This window comes from Gavia stellata, chromosome 5 (assembly GCF_030936135.1).
Source record: "Gavia stellata isolate bGavSte3 chromosome 5, bGavSte3.hap2, whole genome shotgun sequence".
NCBI classification, from domain to species: Eukaryota; Metazoa; Chordata; class Aves; order Gaviiformes; family Gaviidae; genus Gavia; species Gavia stellata.
The window spans coordinates 13,331,136-13,349,358 of NC_082598.1; the positions used below are offsets into that span (position 1 = coordinate 13,331,136).

At 38.4% G+C, this 18,223-nt stretch overlaps 1 protein-coding gene across 1 annotated transcript in view; it reads right to left on the reverse strand.

Annotated features, from left to right (window-relative positions):
• The window catches only part of TBC1D14 (TBC1 domain family member 14), a 71,148-nt gene that overhangs the window by 40,449 nt on the left and 12,476 nt on the right, over window positions 1-18,223 (reverse strand). Inside the window, exon 3 of the mRNA XM_059817569.1 lies at window positions 7,505-7,625. Within this exon, the coding sequence (XP_059673552.1) occupies window positions 7,505-7,625 (121 nt within the window). The remainder of the gene's footprint in view (window positions 1-7,504; window positions 7,626-18,223) is intronic.

Genomic DNA, 18,223 nt, shown 5'->3' on the forward strand with positions numbered 1-18,223 from the left:
ATTGCAACAAGAATAAGCATAGCTTAGTTTTAGACTAACCACAGTAACTATGCCTTCTTGCACTGCAATTGCGCTTTTGTTTCTTTGTTCTTAAAAAAAGGAACTCAGACACACCACGACAGATCTAAATCCTGCCTTTTTGAAGGCTGACAAGTAGAAATGAACCCAGAGGAGGAAAACACAGGAAGTGACTCATTTATACCCTCGGACTTCTACCGCGGAACAGAAAAAAATGCACTAGTTTATCGCCTAGAACTCTTTAAAGTGTGAATGCAGTCTACATTCAAACACTCACCCCAACATTAACAGCTATAGCCATTAGTCACAGCAATTTATCCAGTGATCTATCCAAAGACAAACTCAGTATGAGCAGAAGACAGTGCTTTATCCAAAATTGTAGATCTAGCTCCTGCCAGAATCAGCAGCCAGCTTGAACCAACCACTTCCTCTTCAAAAGGCCCTGAATGGTCTATCTGAAGCATGGTTAAGACAAATGCCTAGAAAAGCTCAGTATTTTTAGACAACTGTCACCCATCAGCAGAGGGCAAGAGGAAGCGGAACACATGGCGGCAGCTAGGCATGCTGTACAGCTTCCATCAGGAGTGCTCTTGCACAGGGAGCTGCATGAGAATCTCCACACATCAGCAGTCAAGAGACTTTTCTCTGAGTTGTTTTTTTTTCCCCTGGATAAAACACACTGCTTTCAACAGGAGCTCTTATCACCATCTGCCTAAAGCATGGGTTCTAGTAATTCCTTTCAGTATTTCTTGATGGGTGCTGTTGCTCTGCAACTCTTTTCCACCTAATAGGTCCAAGCCAAAAGACAGCTTTGAGTAAAGTGATTTTATTAATAATCAACTAGGATTATAGCTTAAAAAAAGGAAAATCAAATGAAGACTGACCTGAATGATAACTGACCCAAATCAACTTACAAACCTTTTCCCTTGAGTACTGTTACAAGCTTACTATTCATACCATAAAGAAACATCGCCTATGAGCCAAGCAATGTATCTAGCTGTTTTGAGAGATCATTTTCACTTTATCATATGCTGCAGAGTGAGCCTCTTAAGTACAATTGATTTTAATTGACTGAAATGTTGATCCCACATATAGTCATGATCTAATTATTACCAAAAAACATAACTGGTAAATCATGCTGATTTACTTCCTGTTAGTGCATCCCTCATAAAAGAGAGCCTTTTGTGTCTCCAGCTGAAGACAGCCCAGTTGGGAAATTCTATCATCAGTACCAAAAAAGAATGACACTTTTCCATCTCCCCTTCTCCTCGAAAGAAACAAATACAGGAATGACTGGAAAAAAAACCCAAAAATCAAAACAGTTTGATAGGAGCGGTGGGAACACGCTGCTGGCAGCTTGTATGATAGAAGCAATACTGTATTAATGTGATTATCAAGTCTGAACAATCGGACTCAAATGACTTTGCTGTAGTGGTTAAGAGCAGAACAAGCAAGATGTACTGAAAAACCTGGCTATTAGCTCTTATGCTGCCACTCCACCCACTGCACGCCTGCAATCTGCTCCTGAGGCCTTGTACAGACAAACTTGCTATACACAGCTGCATGTAAACTCCTGTGGTTTTCCACTGCATCCAAGGTGGACAGACTGTTTTCATCAGTGGTGGCTTCACGGCTGGAATCCAACTCCCCAGGCAATTAATTTATTTGAATCCTTATTCAGGGGGGGTGGGGTGGAGAGAAAAAAGTCTCGCCCACCCCCCACGAGAGCACACTATGGCTTTCAGAACAGAAATCTTTTCAAGTTTGGGAAGATGACAATCCCTAGGTTAAAAATCAGAAGGAACTGCCATTAGAAATTCTAAATATTTTGATATGGAATGTCAGCAATCTTAATACATAAGATCTTGACTGGGCAATTGCAAACAAGTTCTGTGAAGACTGATCACATGAGAGGAGACAACCAAATGATATGCTGAGAACAACGTTACCTCTTCTTGAATTTTTAAAGGAGTTTCTTTTTCAAGAACATTCACTAACAAAACCACGGGGGGGTGGGGTGGGGAAGTTGCAAACATATGGTATTTACATCTGCTGTTCTTGCCAATCCTGAAAGGAGCTCCTGAAAGAAAGAGTGGCTGCAAAGCCTAGCTCAGCTCTACAGTCTATTGGAAGGGAAAATAATTTAACTTTGGTTTATTACTCACAGTGAAGTACTGTCATCTGACTTTTAGTGCATTTTCACACATCAATTACAAAAGCAACTGGCATAACCAGTTCTGCTCAAGCAGGATTCCTGATGATAATTGATACAAAAAAATTAATCACGCAAGCCTCCATTGTAGATGTACTTCCAGCTTCTCAGGCGAGATTACCAGTTATGACAGCTTTTAAGCTTTAAAACATTTAACTGTATAAAAACTGTATAAAACGTCTTGGTGATGATGCAAAGCAATCCAACCTTAGCCTATGCCAATACTGATTCTTTATCAAAAGAGAAATATTCATGTATATTTTCAGCAGTAAAAGCAGGCCAAACACCAGCTTAGCTGGAGTGACTTTAATTCCCACATTGTTAAAACAGACTATGATGCTACGTCTTACATACACTAGTTGAACAAGTGAGTGCCGTTAGAAGTTTTTATAGGACTTGAGAACTTGAGGTTTATGTGCTCAAAAACCTGTCTGACCATTCTTTTGGTCGGAGGTCAGACAGAAAAAAATGCTACTGCTCCTTACAAATTGTGTCTGGCCTCAGTTGTATATGTACAGCCATCTTCAGCTGTGGTATAACAACACTCAACTTGTGAACAGCAACTGAAGTTTGACGGTCTGGAGTTTTCATCATTTATTTATTAAGTAGCAGGCCAGAGGGAAATAAGAACTGGTATTTCTAAGAACAATCTTTAGCCACTTCACAGTTCAATTACTTCCCCCCCCTCCCCCTGCCATGCTTTACATAAACACATACCTTACTATAGCATTCTTTCTTGCAAATTTCTTTCAATCCCAGACGAGATTATTGTGGGGAAAGTATCAGAACAATGTACAATATGAATGTATTTAAAGACTATTCCCTTCATGTAAGTTTAAAAAATGCGTACACAAACATCCATATCTTTCAGAAGACTAAGTTTGCAGTTAACTTTGTTCCTCTCATTATGGAAAAAAAATACAAAGGTATTAGAAGATGAAACCATGAACATACCTATGAACTCACTATAGGAGTCTACAGCCAAATTAATGGGATAGTCACAGGTCTCTAATTAGTGACCTGGCACAAAGGATTTCTTTGATGTCTGTCCAGAAGCAAAAGAAGCTGACTTGAGAAAGGATTACTTGGTGGCTCAGTCACCTTAGTTCCTGTGCACAAAGAGCTTCATACCAAGCAGGTACGATCAGATGGATTACTCTAGGTATGTGAAACTTGAGGACTGATACAAACAGAAATTGATAACTGTAGCTACTACTACAGGCAGGCTATTTTATGGCATCTTAGATAATCCAAAGGACTTCTGATAGTCTAAACAAGTTACATGCAACTCGATTTTTTTTTTTTTTCCCCAAGATGGGAAACCATAATCAAGTAAAAATCACAATGAAGAATTTATCACCTTTCCTCTAAATTGCCTTTCAGAATTAATTTAGACTAAGATTTTGCTAATAGAAACACTACTCAGGAGCCCCTGTAGTCAGGCAGATTGACCCTCCCACAATCTATGGGCTAATGAGTATTTTACCACATAACAATAACATCATCGTGAACAGACAATTTGCAGGAAGACCTGGACTCCATAGCATGAATATGTTTGGTTTTTTTCCTTGAAAAGAATCAGTAAGTCAAGCCTGAGCAGGCAGAGAATGGAAAGGCTCTTGCTCAATAAACAAGCCCTGTTTCAAGTACCAGCACCAACAGAGGCAGGAACTGGAACAGGAGGGACAGGGTCAAGCTCAAGAGAAAGGCACAGCCTACATCTCCACCCTTTCCCAAACTTGAGGCATCTCAAGTAACAGACTCTCAGAAGCCTGTCAGTTTTTTGCCACCAGCAAATAGACATGAAAACCTTTAACACAGCACTGAGTATCTCATTAGTACAAATCCAGATGAATACCCAAGGGGCGGAGTGATGAGAAGTTAAGTTACAAGGGCTCGCCAACGCACAATTCTTTTGTTCACCATGTCAGAAGCACAAAACATTAGAAATAAGTCTGTCAGAGTACTGAATCCTATGAATAAAGTCAGATAATCCTGCACATACAGAAGACGGAAGGAATACAGTGTACTACGGAAAGGAAGCAATACCCACGATAACTGTGGCCAGCAGCACATTAGCAATGTCTATTTCTCATCAAGTTTGCACAAGCCCAGTTGTGTAATATAATCGGAAATTCATGGCATGGAGTGACAGGTGACTGCTGCTACCAATCACTATGTTAGCTCAGAAGATCAACAGACAGAACGGTTCAAAACCCTGCTGATTCCCCATGATGTCAGAAAAACAGACTCTCCCTTTTCTCCCTCCAGTTTGGTTTTCTTGAAGCGTATAGGAAGTTGCACACAACGCTACGTTAAAAGAATACTTAACTTTTTAATTAGTCCCTTCTGTCTATGTAGCATTTTCCACTCCGACTGTGTGATCTACACACTTCACTCAGTACTTAGAGCTGACAACCTTCAATTAACAATTACAATGTTGTCATCATTGTTCAGGGCCTCGCAGCTCCCCCGCACAGTCCTCAAGATCCGGCTCCCATACTGACACGGTCATGTAAGACTGTTCCACAATGTTTTCCACATCTCTTTGCATAAGACAGTGGGGTAGTCAAGTCATGAAACACTTGTGATCAAGATATGGAGTCTCAAGCTCCAAAACAGTCACCAACTTTGCATCCCTAAACGATCGGCTTCTTAGGGCACTTAGTGTTTATAGTGGATTTCATATAATGCAAGTGTAACTCCCATTGCACTGAGCTTTAAGGAAGGCCCCAGCACTTCTGGAAAGAAAAATAAATTTAAAAAAAAAAAAAATCAAGCCCAATTTCAGGTAAAGTATACATAAAGCGCAGACAATTAACAGCCGCCTATGAAAAAAAAATAGTTTAGACACCTTGTTTCATGCCCCACAGGAAAAAGTGCAGACACTGAAATAATTTACTAGGATACTAACCATTTACCTTGATCACAGCCATCTTCTTCCCCAACTCCCCCCCACATTTCATTGCATACCTCTAAATTCTTCAATACATGAGATAAGGATCTTTCAAGCACCTACCCTTCTGGCCTTGGAAACAGAGCCAGAGCATTTGTTCTTCTGGCCTAGTACCCTTTTTTTCCAGAAAGGAGACGGAACTGGTGTTGGCCAACAGGCATCATTCCAATAGCCATATGATGTCACCTCCTCCACTTACACATATGAAAGTTCTTTAGGCACAAATCAAAGGGCAAAAAAGCATGCCTCTAAATGAGAAAAAAACAGTGCAACCCCAAGTGCTACTCTGTCATTGTCAAAGCAACCTGTGAGGGGTAACCTAAACTGGGATGTGCTTTCAGGTGCTGGTGAGGCTGGACTAGTTGTTTACAGCATTATTCATGTCTCAGAAATTCTACATGTCAAAAATAACTTCAGAAAAGCACCAAATAAATTAGGAAGGCTTAGTTATTGTTACCCAAGAGGCATTGGAGACAATTGTTTCAGACTTGCAATCTTGCCAGAAACTAACTAATGGTTGGATGCCATACCACATAATTCTTCAATAGCTACTTTTTTCTAACAAATTTAATACAACCATTCAAAGCTGTAATGTTCTAGGAACACTGAATACTCATGATGCAAGATAGTTTGGATCTAAAGGAAAAATATTCACAGTACCAGCAACAACCGCAAAATGTTAATACATTATTTACTTATCAAAGAACAGATGACAAAAATAAAATACACTGCTAAGTGTCTGAGTACTGCGATTATTAAGTCTCTTCGAATGTGTCATCAAAAATCTTTGCTGAACACTTCGGAACTGTTAATTATATCAAGACAAGCTGTAGATAAAGTCTGAATGGTTGATCACAGTGACAACTTCAAAAAGCTGCTTGAACTTCACTTAAATCAACAGCCTAGCTACAGCTAAGAACAGTCACACAAGACACCTGCATTTCCAGAGCATTTTACCCTAAACCAAGCAGCACAGTCCTTCAAATCAGCATTCTCATTTTACACACAGAAGCTGGTTCTGAAGCTCTAATTGTGTGGTCTCTCCCCATGCAAACCTTCCCAGTCCCACAGTGGTTTGAACAAGGAAGTGAGAAACGAATGAAATACAACAAAGGCCCCAAACACATAAAATGCCTATATGCAATCCAAAAATCCCAGACTGAGTGAGACAGATTGAAAGAGGATGTTTTCTTCTCACTGAAAGAGCTGCTCATAAACTACTGACCACATAGTTGGATTTCCCCCTTTGGAAGGCAGGTTACTTGATTCACTAGCAATGTGCTTAGGCTTATCTGTAGTAGAACCAGTCCTCTGAAATGTTATGTTTTCAACAATGTTATAATGCTATAGCTTGAGAAGTGATATGCAAAGAAGGAAAAAAAAGGGTTTAATTGTGTTTTTTATTCTCTTATGACACACGAAGGAAGGCCTGAAAAGATTTTTGTGTAACTTCTTCACCCCCCTCCCTGCCCCCAAAAACAGCTGCTAAATTTGACAAATCATGGATCTAACTACTGGCAAATATAAGCAATAGACACACATAAAAAAACCTATGCAAAAAGTTTTAAAGTTTTTCTCTATTCAGGGAACCACTTCAATAAACAATTTCAATACACACTCCCTTTTGAACTATACTGGATTTTCTTTCTTTTTTCTGTACAATTTTATTCCATTCACTTATCCTGAACTGTATTATACCGTTCCAACATTTCAAGTCACTCATGAAATTTTCATCAAGGCCCATACATGGAAAATTTCAACTCCAAACAGCAAATACTTCAGAAAACAAGGAATGCATGAAACCAGCGTTCCAACACAAGTTTCTGGCACTCTATCACATTCACTCTATCTTGAATTTATGTATTTTTAATTACTATTTAAGCACAAATAAGCCAAGGCCCAGCAGAACAATTTCCCTTCAAACAGCACGTTATAGATAGGTCTATGACACAAAGGCCACAAACCAGTGAAAGCTAGAACAAGATAAAGAAAATGGAAATATTTTCAAAATACCTACTAAGCTTGATTATAAAAAAACATATATGCATTCATATACTTTGAATCTTAACAATAAATACTTTATATCAAAGTGGTATGTGTTTTCACAGAGTACTCAATGTAATGACCGTGTAGAACACATTCTTTTGAATGGCACTGTTATAATGGAAGTAAAATTTCAATGAAGAACCTTCTTTGATACTGTCTGAGAAATTGTGTGCAACTCATCAAACAAACAGGCTTTACAGCCCTATACACAGATCATAAACTTAACTGGCTTCTACATTCACCACTAATCTAACACAGAAATAAACAAATACCTTTTGTATTTTCTTTGGATCTTTCTGTGAGTTTTCTCTGAGAGGTACTTTTCCAAACAACTTCCATCCCACATCATTTTGTTTTTCAAATCTTGCACTTTGCTTTCTGGTAAACAAATTCCTACAAAAAAAAAAAAGTTTGATTAAGAAAAAGGATTGATTAATTATAATAAACAGAAGGATAGACAATTTGCTAACCTTATATATGCCAATCACATATTCCAGAACCTCTTGTGGTTGTGCTGGCAGGCACTGTTTCCCATCCTCAAGAGGTACCTTATGCAGTATTAACACCATAGTAGGCTTGATTAAATAAGAATTTTTAGTAGATTAAAAAAAAGTTCATTTGTAACTTTCTAAAAGTAGCCTTCTCTTTTAGCCTTCCTCTAGATCATTCAGCCTCACTCTTCTAAAGTAAGACTAAGACACTAAATCTCTTGCTGCGTAACATTCTCCACCTGTCTGTTACAACACACTATTACCAAAAAAATCACAAAAATGTTGCAGACATAGTAGCCTCTTACTGTATTTGATCTGTTTTCATAAAAGATAGTTTTTCCTGAATAACCTTAAAAGCACCTATCAAAACACACTAATTCTGAAGTCCCTCTAAAATGTCTCAAATTAACCAGCTTAAACACTGTAGTAATAGTCAAAGCTAAACATAAAGCCACTGAAAGTTACCTTATTTTTATAGATGTTGCTAGTTTTTAATCATAAAGTGATATGCCAGACTTGCATCTTCTCACCACAGCTATGTTTTTCCAAAACTGGACATACGGTACAGACCAGTCTTCATGCTTTCAGTAGCTCTCAGCTCCTCCAAGAGCACAACAGACATTCTACACCCACGGCATGTCTGGATTATTGAAATAACAGATTTTCTTTTGTCCTACTGTCTAGTTCAGCAAATATTCAAATATGTCCAGGTTAGCTCAATTATTTACACACCTTCTGGTAGTTTTTTCTGGAACTTGACTATAGGCTTTCACTCCCTCATTTAAAAGAAGAAAAACAATTCCACTGAGACAAAAGCACTTTTGCTACTTCAATCAGCAGGCAGCTATAGCACCTTCATACCACGGAAGCTTCCAGACTGGCATTACTGCTTTTCCTTACTTACAGTTACTACCTTAATGCCAAGTGGGTTGACCCAGCAAGTACAGATTGTTTTTATTCATAAAGTGTGGCAGTTTGGGAAATAACACCATATTAAGCTTCATATTCTAAAAGGGCTGAATACACACACATCTGCAACAGGAACAACCTGGATACTAAAAAGTTGTTTTTTCTGGTCACTTTGGATCAGCTAACATGAACAGTATCATAAATGCACCAACAGAGATAATATTGCTTGGAATACAGGAGAAATGTTTAATATGAGGAAACAATTGAGGCACAAATGTCAGAGTGTGCTGGAACGAATTATAAACTTCATGCACCGCCATCCTTAAATATGCATATATTTACACAAATGATCACATGCTTCTATATCACAAGGGTACAGTTACCTTCAAACCCAAACCAGAAACAGATTACCATATTAAAAGATAAGAACAAGGTATTGTACACCTTGGCACAGAAATCACTCCAGTCAATAACAACTAATGTCAAAGCTAAGCAGTAACTATACTTCTACAAACCCCTTTCAGCTTTCCCCTACCCCACCCCACACAAAATAAGAAATAGTATAAAGATGTAAGGGCAACAATTGTAGGGAAAGCACTAAAGAACAACATCATGGAAAATGCAGAAACATACTGCCATGTTTTCCCTCTTTCTACTTTTTTCAAAGCATGAAATTATAATTCTACTGGTAAGCTATTAAATCAAAACCAAAGATTTGCTTTGTCTCTATAACTAGCATACTCCATTTCAGTGTTATGAAGCTCTCCTGTAGCTCATCATTACAGCTGTAATGCTACTTAGAGATTTATAAGTTAACTAGAGCATTAACCAACAAGTTTGACTACACTGCAACCATTACAAGTGCTGGTGCTGGGAAAAAGAGACCATCACAAAAACAACTTCCACGAAGGGTATCTCAGTTGAATTTGCTTTCTTTTCATCAGCAATTACTTCACCTTGGCAATATAAAGAATCCACTCTGTTTGAGCGTTTAGTACCCTGAAGGGCTTCTGCATGCAATTATTTTCTTACCCCTGCCCAAGTTCATAACATGTATGTAAGACAGCCTGAGATGATGGATTTATAGGATCATTTGAGACAGCTACCAGGGAAATACAATGTAAAGAGCGACAGACATGAGGTTATTTTTATATATATTTTTAGTTAATTTAAATTGGAGAAATACCAAGCAAGTTCTAAAATATATCTAAGAATAAAAAGGAAAACATGACAGGGACAACATCATCAAAACCCCTGCAGGTAAATAGGATACGCAATGCAAGACAGGCCGGCTGTTCTTGAAAAAGGTTTTATTTCAGGTTGTTACTACTTCAGAAGCAAGCAAACTAAATTCTAGACTACATACTGTCTGTAGAGAGAAAACAAGAACCTCTAGCATCAGGGACACCTGAAAGAGCCCTACAAGGAGGCACACCTGTGTGACAGTTCTGTGCACATTCAAATCCTCTTTTGCAAGTAAAAGGCTTTCACCACATTTCATTAGCGCTGCAGTAACATGAAAATTAAAGGACTAACAGGCAATATTCTCTCCCTGTCTATCCACATTAGGTGTTGCTAGCACGGGTATATACAAGCAACGATCCCCCAATCTCCTCTGAGGGATTTTAAGAGTGGCAGTAGGTCTTTATCCTCAGAGCAAAATAAAGATGAATTGGAATGATGAAGTATAACAGCCCTCTGCTGCAAGTGCCTGCTTAAGATGAAGTAAACCTGAAAATTCAATCTCACGTACTTGCTTTCAATTCAATTCCACAATCCCAACTATCTGTTTTCCCTTTAGAGGGAGCGTCATAATAAGTAATCTGTTCTACAGCTCATCTAGCAGATGGCACAGCACTTGCTCAGCTCACTGTTCTCTGTCTGCATGAGTTCCACTGTTCATTCTAGGGCACCAGGCATCTCTTCCTCTCTTTGTACTGTGTCAGGGATTTCCAGGTCACTTTTTTTTTTTTAATTTAAAATATATATTGAACTGAAAGCACCAGGCATAGTCAATACACAATTTCCATTCTGTACAGAGCAACTTACTTTTTCCTCTTTTTCCCTGTTCTCTGTCTATGGCTAAACTCTGGTGCTTTGCTGATGTCCACACTCTTTATGCACTCCAAAAAATCTCAAAACTCCCAAAAGGCATAACGTTATCAGAAGCCACAAATTGGCACAATCAGATATAGAACTGCAAACTACAACCTGTTCTTGCTTTGACTGAGGACACACAGCGTTGTTAAACCCTGATCTGCCCCAGACTGGAGCAAGCCAAAGGTAAACCACAGAACAGTTGGGCTGGCATGGGAGGAGCAGAAGAGATGCTGCTCCATTTGCACCTCATTTTAGAAAACTTCAGGAAAAAAAAATACTATGGAATGTTCTCTGGTCCGATTTCTACAGAGCTTTGCAATAAATCAGGATAACACCACAGGGTCCTGATAAAGACACTACTTGAGACTCCTGGCCTGAAAGCAGACCCTTAAAATATGCAACTCCCTTAGAAGGAAGTAATGATTTCTGATATATATATATTTCAGAGCAAATAATTCATAGCAAAAAGCTTTCATTTTTCTGCTGCCACAGCACAAAAAGGAATTCCTTGTCTCCCATGCTTACACAGCTCCCCAGGATTTTCAAAAAACGTACTAAGCAGTCTCACTTCTGAGCAAATATAATTCACCAAAAAAATGCCACTCTAAAGGTAACTTAAGGAGATCTCACCTAATGGAAAATACAGGTTAACAAGGAGCAAAAATTCTCTATTTGAAAAAAACCCAAACAAACAGATCTTCACTCCAAAGACGAGCTCAAAAATCCTAGGGTAAAAGATCTCAAACTTTAATTACAAGATACAAAAATTAATTTGAGATCTTGAATGTAAAAAGGGTTGACATGCCTGGAAAGAAAAGATCACATGCTGATCATTGTCTCAGTCTCATTGTCCTCCTGACAACCGTTAGAGCTGATTTACAACAGGGATATTAACAGGAATATCTGACAGGATACATCATGTCTGCAGTATCATTAGTGTGGAGCAATTAAAGTGTCATGGGTTACATTTGCATTCCTATTGAACATGTTAACTGTTTTACACTAAGTGTCTGCAGCTGCTTATTTTAGGAAAACCAAGGACAGAAGTTAAATTGAGATCACATTTCAAATAGAAAATTACTTTTGCACAGTCCCCTAAAACAGTATTTGGCACCAAACAGCTGTTTAACCTTGTTATTTTAATTAAGCTGTAGAGAGGAATTACCTGCCTGAAGAGAATTTAATTTTAACTCCAGAGTTCATGTTTACGTACATACAAATAGCATCCTGTGATACAGGAGAGAGACCGAACAACCTTTTGATTGAACATACACATACTCTATACTGATCTGCCCAACTGCCTTTTTTGTGGGGAAGAGAGGAAGTTAATACCAATAGTTAAGTTCAGCAGTGTCAGAAAAACCTCATTTTTAAATAAAACTTAAAAATCATTTCATTTTGGTTCTATAAACACTGCTAAGATAAACTTACTGAATAGTTACCATATATACATACTGCACATTCATATATTGCCAGTATTTATGTAGCCTTGTGTGCTGTCATGGTCAGGCTGATCCCTCAATCAAATAAAAAACTAAAAGAAAAAATATTAGAACCACAACAACAACAAGTAATCAAACTAAAGGTATCCATATAGCATCTGTTACAGCTTTTTCAAGCTTATGCTTTTAAACAAAGTCCCGCATCACCACAGAAACGGAAACTTTATCTAGTTCAGTCCAATTTTCTTTCTAAAAAGACAGGAAGTCTGTAACACAACTGCCAGCAGTTACTGCCACATGACGCTGCTCCACAAGCTTTCAAGTATTCACTCCTTCCACATTTCAGCTGTGGCTTGTCCCAGGCAAGGTTAGTCACTTCTGTGAAGTCACGTCTCAAAAGGCCATCCCTCCCCACATTTCCCCCCAATTCAGCATACAAACCTATCCACTAAAAGGAGCAGAGACAGTGCAGCCATGGCTTCTGTTGCCAATTTAGTCCAGATCTTAAAGTCAACTGTAAACCTCCTCCTTGAAAAGTCTCAAAAGTCTTCCCTAGGCAGGTAGGCTCAATACTGTGACCCTTGAGATACCTCTAGTTCAGTGCCACCCAACTCTAAGAACTGTTTCTCTGGCAAATGTCACTCGAACAACAGGAAAAAAGGACAGGCTCCAACACAGTAGCTGTCAGAGGGTGAGGTCGAGCAAGGTGGACACACATACACCCACTGACACCTGTTGGTGCACACACAGATCCCACACCTGAACTTCCAGGTAAAGCACAGTTGTGTTTCCCCCCCTCCGAACTCCCAAGATACACCAGCTGTCTGAAATAAAATGGTACAGGTGCTTAGGACTTTGGAATTGTCATGATTAGAGTATTTGGGTTCTCCAGAAAATCTGAAAATAGTGAGTTTTAACTATTTTGATATGGCTCCTTAGACAAAGTTCCAAAGACCACAGTATGTGAACTACTGGCATGCAGCATGGAATGATAGTTGTGAGCAAAACAAGTGTGAGACGGCATATGCTGCTCTGTGGTAGACCGCTTTAATACTGACCTAGCATAGAGATTATATTTGCAAATAAATGGGTTCCTTACTCTCAAAAAGACACTTGCTGTGAAGAAGCATGCATGAGAATTAACTACAAACTGACCCAACTCATGAACAGACTGATGCAATTTTTTACCTGCATTTACCCGAAACTAATTTGTAATTGCAAGTAAATTTTGTTACAAGTGTTAAAAACACATACATTTCCTGCTTTCAATATGCATGCTCACATTCAAATTTTAATTAGTTATTCAATTAAGAAGGTTATTTTCAGAAGATAAAACAATTAGAACAGTCATGTGAATTAACGACTGGAACGACTTACCAGTTTCATGAGTAGAGCAGATGAAAAACAAGGCCAGTGGAGAAAGTTCAAAATGTTCAGAATGGGTAAAACAAAATTATATTGAAAAACAATTTCAAATGAGTATCAGACTCTCATGTATTCTTAAGTGTCAGGAAAAAAACAGAGGCAAGTCAAAGTTCATGTCAGCTGCTTCTGGAGGAAGATTCTGAAATTTCCTGGTAACTCTAAACTACACGAGGAGAGAGCACTAAGATCTTGAGCCCCTCAGCCTATGCAAAGGCAGTCATACTGGAGTGTATATTGGACTTTATCTAAAGAGTCTGACAGTAAGCAAATATTAATCCTAACAATTAGGTAAACCCATGTCAAGCGCATAAGCACAGTGTAAGAGATGTCTCCACAGACATTATTCCTCAAGGCATCCAGAAACCTACATCAAAACAGGACATTTCAAGTAACATACGGCACCTATTAAGCAAAAAATATATTAAGAAAAATGTTAATAAATATTTGCTGCATTGTGAGCAAAAGCATCCAGCCTCCTTAAGTGGCATGGTACAAATTCAATTAACACTATCTAGGAAACATTCTCACGCTATTATGGAATTTGTGCAAAAGATATAACAACATTGTTTTCTTCTCATCCTTCAATGACCTTTTATATTCTGTACTAACCATAACCTTCACAACTTACCCTCAATAAACAGAAGCAAGATTCTCACCTCTGGATGTTCCAAATTTGCACTCTAGGCACAGAAAATAAACCCTGAAAAATCAGCAATTTATTCTATCACAGCAATTTTGGTCACCTGATTAGTGGAGGAATAAGACACATAAAACATGGTAACTAGGGAACTGATGGACTTGAGAAGAAATTCTTGTCAGAAGACCTACCAAAATCTCCTGCGGAGCCCTAAATCTACGTTCTCCACAGGTGAAAGCCAACAGTTGGTACCCATGACCAGATAATATTGGTTTCTAGAAATAATTCACTAGATGCAGTGATTGCCAGTTCTTGCACTCCCCCTCCCAAACCCAGATGACCTCTCAGTCAACCTACACTTTTATTTAAAAAAACAAAAACCCCACAGACGAAAACCAAAACAAACAAAAAAACCCGCGCAGAACAAAGTATCATCAAAAAAGCCCAAGTATTTTGGCTATGGTGAAAAACTTTCATCAGCAACTCAAAAGTTATGCTTTGAGTAAGATTCCAAAATCACACACAAAACCAGGGTTTGCAGAATTTTATCTCTGAGAGATTGCCAAAGTCAAAGTAAAGGAAGAACAATGCTTGGTTTATGGATAAACAAATCCAACAGAAGTAGAGCCAGACACCCTAGAAGTTGAGCTACCTACAAAAGACGCAACTAATGACAAATCATGTTTTATAAATCCCTATCACATTTTATAAACAGTTTTCCAACTGCCGACATTCCAGTATGTTCAGCAAGAACAAACATTAATGACACTTTACAATGTAACAGATACCTGCAGGTCTGAAAAAAGATTTCCGCAGACAAGGGAGACAATAATAGAATACAGGTTAGCAGTACAGGATATCTGAAAGCTTGCAATAAGGTAACGTTGAAACGCCTCTTTAGATTTCTGGGGAAAAAATCAGGGTTTGATAAACTACTTACCAAGACTACAATGTTCTGTATTTACCTTTTTTTCTTACAGGGTAGCTCTCATTTCAGAGGAGAACAAATCAGAGCTGCCTGCACTGAAGTGTCAAAGACATGAGAAGATAAATCAGACAGTAATCCTGCATGTTTAGCAGCTAGGACTGGCTGTAGTAAACCAAGAACTATTTTGCATGTGGGTGATACACAGTGCTAGCCTACCACGCTAATGCTGCAGAATTCTCAGAAACAGGAGTTTCAGCAAGTTAGGACTCTCATACAAAAGCAACATTTGAGTCCAAGTTCAACCTATTAGAGTCAACCAGCTATAGGTAACGGTTCTTCTCTAGCTGGCAAAATTCCCAGTTATCCTAATGTTATCAGAATAACCTAAAATTCTATTCCCAGAGTCTGAAAGCAGATTTCTTCATTGATCTGAAGTACTATTACCACACAAACCAAAAATGGAATGAATAATGAAATGTCATCCTAAGCAAAAAGCTGAACCTGAGTCAGCAGTAAGACCTTGCAGCAATAAAGATTAAACATGGACTGGGTTGTATTAGCAAGATCAAGAGGAAAAAGTTATTAAAAGCTCTACCTGGTACCCATGAGACTATATCTGTACCCAGTTTGGGGCCCCTGGACTAAAATAGAGAGACATCAAAAACTGGAGGAAGTCCAATGGATGACCACCATGATGGCCGGGTGCTGAGGCCTACAATATACAAGCAGGGATGCTGAGAGAGGTGGTTTCATTTAGCCTGGATGACCATCCTCAGAGCTGCAAAGAGAAAAAACAAGAGGCAAAGCAGCAAGCTGCTGCAAGGTAAATTCCAACTGGATAAAAGGGGAGGAAAAAAAAAAAAATCACAGTGGTGGTGGCTAAATCCTGGACCAGGTAGCCTAGAGAGGTTGTGGTAACTCTGTCCTTGGATATATTCACGATTGACTGGATGAGGTCCTGAGGAACATGATCTAGTGCTGAAGTCAGCCCTGCATTGAGCAGGAGGTTACACCAGATGGCTCCAGAAGTCCCTTCCGACCTAAACTGTTTTGTGATTCTATACTTGCAAAAGGCTACAGCTCACAAAGGGGAGTCCAAACGCTAAGTAAATACCTTGTCTTACCTCATGATCGTTGCAAGTTATTGTGTTTATTCTGTAAGTTGTCAATGTAAGGTATGAATGACTCCTTATTGACTGTAGGGGTTTTTTCTGTATTATTCTTACCTATGGCTCAAAAAATTCTGAGGCACTTAATGACTAGGAAGAGAGGCTTAATATGGATAGCTCCTTAAAACAGCAATGTAACTAATGCCCAAATTAAGATTAACAGTTCATAAAGAAGAATTCATAGATTTTTTTTTTCCCTGCTAGCAAACTCAGTATTAACAGAACCCTGAATATCCAGAGCAAGGCATAAAAACACATATTCCTGCTCCAGAAAACCCATGGTCTCCACATACTATTTCTGTTAAACAAGTATTCATCCATACATAGAATTTTATTAACAGACCGTTTCTTGTTTGAGCCTTTATAAATACGTTTAAAAACAAAAGTTAATGTTGACTCCAACTTCCCTACAGATTATGTAACACTGGGAAAGGAAGGGAGACAATATTGAAAAAAATAATAAAGGAGCAAGATTTGATATTTATTCCATCTAATTTCACCTTGCTCGCTGCATTTTTCAGAATCTCTAAGCCTACATAACATTCCCTCACAATGTTGACCCTGAATTAAGTACACTTTACAGTCAGAGTAATTTTTTCTTCTCATTTCTACACTTGCAATAACTTAGAACAGTTGATATTGCTGGTAAGGGAGGGAACATGAAGTCAGTTGAACATTAAATGGTATTTTGCTTAGAGAGAGAGAGATAGAGTGTCACATGGCAGTGATTGTGCTGGTGATATTCTCCCTCTTCCTCAGTGCCCATCCACCTCTTCTCACAGCTCCTTTTAACACAGGGAAATATTAGGAAAGGTCTTGCGAATCAACTGAAGAGATGAAGTCCATCTAACACACTAATTCACTAAACCTTCAATTAGACAATGAATCAGAATGAAAACAGACCTTAATTTCATTCATCTGAATTAGTTTCTGAAGTCTTGTATACATCTATCAAAATGTATGTAATTCTTACTCTTTCTATTAAAAAGCAAGCATGTAGAATGTGTAGAACTGAACAACCGCAAGCTTTCCAAAAAGGCAGCCTCACACAGGAGATGAAGAAGGAATGGGGCAAAAAAGCGTTACAGCTGAATGCCACAAGCAACATACAACACCCACCTACGCTACAAATCTCATTCACTAGCTGGTGTGAGACTTTTGTAATGCTTCCCACCAGCCCCTAGAAAAGAAACATACACATTTGACTTCATTTTAAATAATAAATGGATCATATTATGTCCTCACTTACTGCATAGTTTTGTACCATTACTGAAAAAAAATCCCAAAACTCAAGTACTGCTGAGCAGATTTGCATTTAACTTCCATAATGAACAAATAACTTCAACAAGCCTCATAGTTTTACTGTTGAGTAACTGAAAACAGTTTTGCACAAACAGGAGTTTAAATAAAGCAGGTTTTATCTGAAGAAGCAACTTCCCTTTATTCTGAAGAGCCGCATCTCAAACAAGATCTAGTGCAAAATTTAAGGAAGAACTAACAGAACAGTAATTCTAAACAAAAGTTACGTTATTTCACGCATAAGGGGAAAATAGGTATTAAAAGTAATGTGGACAGTTTCAGTTCAACACCCAGTGTAGAACAGGCCACATGACAAAGTTCAAAACTTGACACACTGAACTAGAGGACAGGAATTCTGAAAACTGTATCATTCAACAATTTTCAATGTTTATCAAAAGAAAAGGCTGTTGTCTTTGTAGAACTCCAACTTTGCACCTGTGGAAGATTTGCTTTGAGAGAGAATGTTTATTTCAGAAAAATTCTGCAACTTTTCTTTTGTTCTACAAAGAGATGTGATATTAAGTACAGATGAGGGGAGGACCACCAATCTTCTGTTTCAAGTAGACGGAAAGTGGCTTTCAAATAAGTAGT